Source organism: Natator depressus, chromosome 22, assembly GCF_965152275.1.
Source record: "Natator depressus isolate rNatDep1 chromosome 22, rNatDep2.hap1, whole genome shotgun sequence".
NCBI classification, from domain to species: Eukaryota; Metazoa; Chordata; order Testudines; family Cheloniidae; genus Natator; species Natator depressus.
The window spans coordinates 1,907,925-1,916,681 of NC_134255.1; the positions used below are offsets into that span (position 1 = coordinate 1,907,925).

Consider the following 8,757-nt stretch of genomic DNA (forward strand, 5'->3'; position numbering starts at 1 on the left):
TTGGCATTGTCTCTGGAGAACTAGTATCTGAGCGCCTCCAAAAACCCACAGCATATTTTAGTGATAACCATACAACACTATTCTCATAACTTCATATGCATTAATGATATACATATTTAGATAGAACCGTGACTTTCAGCAGATCATAATCTTTCCCCTGATACCTCACATGGCCTGCTTTATATGCAGTATTACAATTATATATAAATGAGGAATATGGGGGTTACAGGATGCTCTCCAACATATAGAATGTCCCGGTTGTGTTAACTGCTTTTCTTGAATAGTTTCTTATCCTGCACTTTCCCAATATTATATGTTTTAAAAACAGATTAAACAATGAATAATTCAAACAGCCAGAGATTTTACAATCTGATTTGCAAGGCTTTTCTGTGTGTGTGTTAATAAGATGGGGGGGTGTTATTACTTTACTCATTACTGCTTTTGACCTTAGCTTAAGTGAAGAGCAGCAAACACTGAGGGCCCCTGCCAATGTACTAAAAGTCATAACTCTCCAGATGAGAAGGAGCATTTGGGAAAAGGGGAGGATGAGATGCAGAGACATTTACAAAATAGGGAGAAAAATAATCACAAGTGCAATAATGTGAAAATGAAAGTGAGAAACAGAGAGAAGACGAAGGAAAAGCAGAGAGGCGTAACATTCAGTGTTGCCAGCTCTTGGAGTTCTCATGATGTTATTGTGAGTCTCACAGTATTAGGTGTTTTTCTTAAAGCCCCAGCTCATGGAGGCATGTGCTTAGATGAGAATCTCAGCATTCTCCCCCCACCTTTTATTTTTAAGTAAATCGTGGTTGTGGAGAAAAGCTTGAAAACATGATTTTTAAACCAATCTCCTGGATTTTTGAGGGGCCTTACTAATGAGTTTTGAAGGCTTAGAGGTGGAAGTACTTGTGGAGGTTAGCCTCCCTTTCCCCAAAACCTAGGGATGCTGACATACTTCATTTGCCTTCTGGACCCTTTTTTGCAAACCTGCCCTGGTCTAGCCCCCAGTTATCTCAGAGACTACTTCTCCCCTGATGTCCCACCATGACAACTGTGCTCAGAAGATACATTCTGGCTAGCAGAACGAAGGGTGATGCTCACAGGAGCAGGAAACAGGGCATCTTAAATCTGAAATCCAGCAGCCTGTAGGTTCACTGCTTTCTGTTTAGGCTCCCCACTGACTGCAGGCTGCATTGCAATCATATAGTCATAATATCTAGAGGTGGAAAGGACATGTTAGGTCATCCAGTGCACATCCCAAGAATGGGTGCAATACAGGGTTGTTCCTTACAGGGTATTTCCCTGTATTCTGTCCAGTCTGATTTTAAGTGTCCCAAGCAATGGAGCCTGCTCCATTTGTGTTCAGAGACTGTTCCATACCAAATCCATCTCACTGACAGGGATTCCCTGATGTTGAACCTAACTTTTCCCTGTCTTAATTTCATCCAGTTTATCCTAGTTAAATCTCTTGTATGTCACTAAGTAATTTCTATTCCTCCTTAGTGTTAATACCTTGTAGATATTTCCAGTCTGTTAGCCTGTCTCTTATAAATTGCAGCTTATTCGTGCTATTCCTGCAAGTCATTCTCTAAACCCTTATTGTCCATCCATCTGTACAGTGGGTTTCCCCTTCTCTCTTAGGAACTTGGAAGCAGATCAGAGTTTTGACCCTGGGCTGGGCTTTAGGGAACAAGTTCCAGAATTGTCTGCATTCAAGTGGAGCAAATGGCAAGATTCAGGCCTCCATTTTCAGCACAACTATTTTACTATTGCAACTCACTGGCAGTAGCCTGTCTTGTTCTCTGTGTTTCTGGTTAGTTTCCCCAGTGTATTGGATGTATTTTTCCAAGATGAGTCTGTTTTAATTATTTTCAGCCCATGTCTCCAATCTTTTTTGATCACTTTTTGATTCTTTTATCCTCACAGGTGTTTGCAGCTCCTCCCAATATTGTACCAGGTGTAAATGTATTTAGTGCACTGTTCTGCTCTTTTAACACAGATTGCTATTTACCATCGCTAGTCTTAGACATGTTTGGTCAGTTGTAGTGTGAAGGAACAAAATGTTTGCCCAGTGTTTTGGGGATGATATTGGGCCAGATCCTAAGCTGGTGTAAATTGGTGCAGGTCTGTTGACTTCAGTGGAGCTCTACTGATTTACATCAGCTGGGGATCTGGTTCATTTTGGTTGGTGGTAACCAAGGTAAAGTGTGATCCAGATATTACAGTGATGGGCAGTTATAAATACGTATAATGATAACAACCTTAAAGTGTTGCTTAGAAGAGAAATATTAGCAAAGTGTAAAGAAGCAGCAGGTTGGTGACGTGAGTGCATAGCCTTTCTGGGAATAGACTCTGAAATGCCTGACATATTCAAGCAACCATACACATGTCCCTGAGTTCTTGTGTTCACCTAGCACTCCACAGCATCAGTCCGTGGGAGCTCTGGTACCAGCACCCCAGAAAACCTTGACTTGTCTCTTGGGCTGGAGGTGTCCAGTGCCATCAACCTAAGCATTAAAAAATTACAAATCAGGCCCCTCAAAATCATGCGATTGGCTAAAAATTGAACATTTGAAACCAACAAACAAACAAATAAAAAGTCAGGGTTTTTTTATTTGCCTCCTGGTTCCTGAGCCTTTTGGGTGGTCTTGGGTCACATTGTCAGGTTTTTCTCCACAACCATGAAGGCTAGAATCTTGTTATTTGAATGAAAGCTTTGATTCTCATATATTGATATGACTCCAGCAGAAGGGGCTTCAAGAACAACATCAAATATTGAAAGACTCATGCAAAATTTGCGAAATTTGGCAGCACTGTCAGATGCCAGGTGCACACAGACCTGTTAAGACTCTTGATTTAGCCAGAAGGCTCCTGTTTACAGCTGCCCTCTGAGTTGCTCCTTCGGAAGAGCTTAAATCTCCTTGAGAACTGCAGAGATGCTCTTGGCTTCATCTCCACAGGAAGAGTGGTTCTAGGGGGATCTCCATGGTTAGACTTGGAGGTCTGGCTAGAGTGACACTAGAGTCATTTCTCCCTGCCCAGAGGCATCTGCAAGCTGGAACCAGGGATTGGCAGCAAGAGCAGCGTGTCCCAGTCAGGCAATGAGCAGCCAGTTAGACATTTGGCAGCCTCGTCAGAGCATCTCCCAGCTGATGGCAGGAAGCAGCCTGATCCCCCTCCCAGACAAGGGAAGCAGCAGCCACCATCAATGGCTAGTATCAGAAACTCAATCACAGCCCTTCTGTCCAGTCCTTGGGCAAGGAGCAGCAAAGGCCACAGCCACAAGAAACTGTCAGTCACCTCTCCAGTAGAAGTTTTTATGTTCTCAAAGTTCCTTCCAGGCTGCAGTTTTACCAGGCTCATGTTCTGGTCATTAGGACATTTTATATCATGTATGTAAATAAGGTGATGCATGGTAATAAAATATGCAAATTAATCCACTAAGCATAAAACCTCCAGAATTGTGAAACTTCAGCTTCAACATGTATGCGTACGAGTTTGAACACTTCAGCCTCTGTCCCTTTGTGCCTCAGTTTTCCCATCTCTACAATATGGATACTAAATAATAATAATAATAATAATAAATTAATAATAATACCCATCTTTTTAAAGCTCTGTTAGATCCTCAGATAAAACTTCCATGTATTGATAGTAGTGTTTTCCACACTGAATATGTCAGATTCAAACTTATTACTGAAAATTCAGCTGCTATGTTGTTTTACCAGAAATATTGATGTGTAAATCTGTGATTACGACTGAAAATGTATTAGATTAAAGAGAAGGTTTGATTTTCACATCTCGTATTGAATGGGAGGTACGGCAAATGCCAACCAATGTGGATCAGTCCATAGCAAGTCAGCAGTCATGGCATTGTTGTCAGATGGCATTGTTGCCTCCGCAAGGTAAAACGTGCAAATGTAATTCTTTATATCAGGTGTTATTTTCATTTTAGGCTCCTTAATTATGGACAACCTGCAGTCCCTGTCTTCCGATAATGCTACCATTGCTATGCAGCAGGCCATGATGGCAGCTCATGACGACTCACTTGATGGAACAGAAGATGAGGAGGAGGATGAAATGGAGGAAGAAGAAGAAGAAGAACTGGAGGAAGACAATGATGAGCTCCAGACAACGAATGTCAGTGACCTTGGCTTGGAGCAGAGTGACTCATTGGAGTAGTAAAGAATTGAAGGTTCCCTGATTTACGGTAGAGCAGATGCCTCCTGGGAAGATGTTTGCCTACCTAAATCAGCAGCCTGAGGAATTTTAGAGGAACCCTGATCTTTGACATACAAGCCCCCCACATCGCTTTAAAAATTATGTATGACAAAATCAAGTAATGATACCCTTACAAAGTGTCCTGCTTGCCTGCAATACACTGCAGCTATGGACAAGAGTGCACATTTAAGAGACCAGTAGAATGTGCAGGGTTATTATTTAAGTGAAGGACACATGTTTACAAGGCACATATTGTGGCCAGTTTTTTGTTGTTGTTGTTGTTGTTGTTTTTGATAAGAACAAAAGTGTTTTTAGGGCAAGCTGTTTTCTGTATGACTGAGTCTTTGATGGATGTTATCATGCAATGCCTTTTTTGACATGCAGGTGAGAGGCAGGTCTGTTTTCATTTTCATTGCTTTTATGAAAGATTTATAGATGCAAAAGGATTGATGCTTTTTCTAAGTAAAAGATTGTAATGATTATAAATATCTAACTGTAGGGAAATCAGAGTTTGCAAATTGTCAGAATTTAAAACTGAACCTTGAAAGACTTTAGTGTTGGATCCACTTAGATTCCTGATTAGTGCTGATTAAATGAATGTCAACTCTTCAGACTTTCATCTCCTCCTATACCAGAGTGACAAACCCCAGGAAGTACAGACGGGGGACACACATGCTGGTGTAAATCGGTCTGATGACTGGGCACCAGACTCTGAGCTGAGCAGCCTTTGTAAGAGAACCGAAAACTTAGAAACTTTTAATTTAATGTTCTGCTTGTGATACAGTCAGTGAAATTTCTAGGCTATAGGTGCAATGTCAAATGACCAAGAATGCCCTCAAGTGATGCCATCTAGGTACCATTAAATGTTTAGAAGATCACAAATACTCAAGAAATAATTGGGCGTTCTTATGTTTTAATGAAATATTGACAAAAATGCTAAATTTGCCTTGTTCACCTGAAACATAGTCAGATTTCAGAATGCTGAAAGCAATCTCATATTCTGCTATGCTACAGTGCAAGCCATCTCTCTTTGATCTCCTGGTTTTGAGAATTCATGGATTTCTGAACTAGGAAAAGGTTTTTTGAGCTAGCTGAAGTTGCTCTCCAGATGGTGAAATATAAAAATGCCCCTTGCATTACTTCAGCCTCTTCTGTGGAATCCCCACCAGCTATCCCTCTCAGGTAAAGCATTCTGCCGAGAGATTGACGAAAAGCCGTCTTGAAATAAGATGCTCATTGAGGCGATGTCTACACTGCGGCAGGGAGCACGCTTCCCAGTGTGGCTAGACAGACACTTGTTAGCTCTGCTCAAGTTAGTGTGCTAAAAATAGCAGAGCTAACAAGTGTCTGTCTAGCCACACTGGGAAGTACTCTCCCTACCGCAGTGTGGACATAGCTTTAGCTATGTTTAATAGCAGGAAGGTGGGATCAGAGCCATAAAAGTTTTCTTCACTGAATGTGGAAGACATTTCGTGAAGCACTGGCAAAACTAATCACAGACAAGACTTTCCTGATATCAGAAACATTTGCTGACCTGACTAACATATATACAAATATAGTAAACAAATAAGAATCTGATTATGGATATAAGCACAGAAATGGCAACAAAGGCCCTCTAGTATTCACACAGTAGGAAGGAAATAAACTCCCCTTGATAGAAAGAGACTTCACCCCCAAAACATCACTTGCACTCAATCTCCTCCTCTCTCCACACACCATGGTAGTGAATGGTAGAACTGAATATGGTTGTGTTGTCCATAAAATTTCATTGAATGAACTTTCAGTTCATTTGTAGGAGAACAATTTCAGTGACAAGCCTTGGATGGCAACAGGCTGAGAATGACAGTTAGCAAAACAACTGGGGACCTCCAAATTCCATCTTTGAGGAGCAGTCAGTAACTGAGACTGAGGAAGGGCTTTCTGAAATGAATGTATTCCTCCCTACCATGAGCTGATAGTGGAAGCTTTAATAGAAATTTGAGAAAGAAACAATCTTATTTATAATCAGTGTTATAGAGCAATATGTTTTGCTTCCTTTCCATGCCATAATTAGATCACATTTCCCCTTTGAAAATGCAGTGGCATTAGGGCAGCCAGAAAATAAGAATTCCATTCCACAATCAATTGACATATAAGAACACAAGCAAACTGACATTTGCACATCTGAGAGCAACCGCTCAAGAGCCAGTAGCCTGATGGTTAGGATACTCAGCTGTGGGGTAGAAGATGCAGATTCCAGGCCCTGCTCTAATTCAAAGCAGAGATTGGACCTGTGTCTCCACATCCTAGGGAAATGTCATGACCAACAGGCAAAAGAGCTGGGTCTTATCTTCACTTCAAAGTTAGGACAACATAGCTACAGTGTTCATGGGTTTGAAAAATTCACACCCCCAGAGTGATGTAGGTATGCTGATCTAACCCCTGGGATAGATGCGGCCAGGTTGACGAAAGATTTCTTTCATTGTCCTAGCTACTGCCACTCAGAGAGGTGGATTGCTTACAGCGATGGAAGAACCCCTTACATCAGTGTAGGAAGTGTCACTGTCAGTGTTATAGCCGTACTACTCTAGCACCCATCGTGTAGACATGGCTGCAGTCTCTCTCACCTGTTGGAGCTGTGCCACTTTGTATAAACAATTAAATGTTAATTGGACCAGAGAGAGATGGTCTCTGTTGCCTGGCTTTCTCTCTCTCTCTCTCTTCCCAGAAATTCCATACTGGACCTGAGAAATCATCCCGTTGAGAATGATGCATTTCAGTGAAAATTTTTGGTTTTGAAAATTCTGCCTTTTCGAATGAAAAAAATGGTTTGGCAGAAAATTTCCAGCCAGCTGACAGCTAGGATGGAAGCTTTATTTTTCTGGTTCATATTCTTACTTAAATATGCACACACACCAACACCAGCCCAGCACTAAGGACTGTGTACACAACTTATTCTTGATGGAGCTAACTAACACACACTGAGTTTTGAGACAGTTTCAGTGACTTGAATGTTTTATGACAGAGTTTGATTCCATTTTTAAGTATTATTTTTCTGTAACAATGATTTTTCCTGGCCCCTGAACAATAGTTTCCAGTTTGCTCCTTCTTTTGCCTCTTGAGAGTTGAGAGGTTTGATTATCTACAATAAGGGTTGAATCCAAGATAATTCCTTGGGAATTTATTGGACTGGCAATGGGCATAAGGGCCTGTTTTCAGTACTGATATGGCGTGAATGTAATATGTAATTTCATAGAAATTTCATTGTAATCTAGTATTAATTCATGTCCATTTATTATAAAGTGCTATCAGATGAGATTTTGCAGCTGTATCTTATTGTGAGTTTATTTATATGTTCTTGATTAAGGATTAGGAATAAAGGATAAGAGAAATCTAGGTCAATGAAAGGGACCCAGTGTTACCCAAGACATGAGTTCTCTGAATGTGATTCCCCTTGGCAGGCTTCAAAATTGAAAATTGCTGTAATTCTCAAAGGTTATGTATGAAATTTTAGCCATTCATCATAGCTACCACCTTAACTACCTGCTAAGAATGACTGGAAGACAAGAGCTCTCTGCCTCAGAGAAGGCACCAATAAACTGCTCAATTAAGCTGAAAATATTCTCAAAATCCAGAAGTGCAGTATGTGTCTGGACAACAGGAACAGATATGCAGGTCTGAAGAGTCATTTCAGTCTATCCAAGAGAGAGTTACAGATCACATTGCGCCTTCTGGGCATTCCATACCTGGATTGTGAGTCCAATATGCTCACAGCTGGTTAACAAAATTAATGGATTTTTAAATAAAGTAAAGTAAAATACAATAAAATAAAAAATTCTGAGATTGCTTAGTACATCACCTCGGGCTAATTCATTGCTCTTTTTCCTGCTTTAACCTTTTACTATTGTCTTCTTGTCTTTCTACTTGAGGCTTCCATGAGTACAGAATGAATTAGCAGCTCCATTGCTCTTCCAACACATGTAGACAGTTCCTTTCAGAGAAGAGGTTGATGGCAGCAGAATATCCCCTTGTAGCTCCAGTCCTCCCTGCAATTCAGCCAGATCCATCCTTCTGCATTAACAGGGCATGGCAGCCCCTCAAGGGACTTGAGAGTAGGAAGGTTTCACTTGAATTATACAGCAGAGCTTTTCCAGGCAAAGGTTAAGATTTTCTGTCTCTCCTGCCACTGGGTTTCTTCCCTGTGAGTCAGATCTGAGACTCATGCAAGTCTTCTCCTACCTGGGGAAAGGATGAGAATCTCTACCAACAGGATCTGTGCTGGGGCCTGGGTCACACTTGCACTGAAACCAGCCATTATGTGATACAGCTCTTTCCTACCAAAACTGATGGTTCTGTTGGGCTGAAACCAGGTCTCTCCTCCCACCAAACTCCACAACGTTAGAGGAAACTGCAGGAGAAGCAGCTCTGCAGCATCCATGGAGCTCCATGCCAAAGCCAGTTTTCCAGTGGCTAGTCTAGTTCCTCTTGGTACCTTTGTCCTCCTCCTGCAGGGGCCTGGGAGAAAACCTCACAGCCCTAAAGCCCTTTTAGCATTGCAGC

General features: G+C 41.4%; 1 protein-coding gene across 10 annotated transcripts in view; it reads left to right on the forward strand.

The window, feature by feature from the left end:
- PKNOX2 (PBX/knotted 1 homeobox 2) overlaps nt 1-8,374 on the forward strand; it is a 726,589-nt gene extending 718,215 nt beyond the window's left edge. For 8 of the 10 annotated variants that reach the window (XM_074936667.1, XM_074936669.1, XM_074936674.1 and 5 more), the window contains one exon: nt 3,953-8,363. In XM_074936667.1, coding sequence (XP_074792768.1) covers nt 3,953-4,179 — 227 coding nt within the window. In that variant the 3' untranslated portion in view covers nt 4,180-8,363. Of the gene's footprint in view, nt 1-3,952 lie in introns of all 10 variants that reach the window. The other 2 variants (XM_074936677.1, XM_074936676.1) reach the window with 2 other exon arrangements.
- Nucleotides 8,375-8,757: the final 383 nt, after the last annotated feature.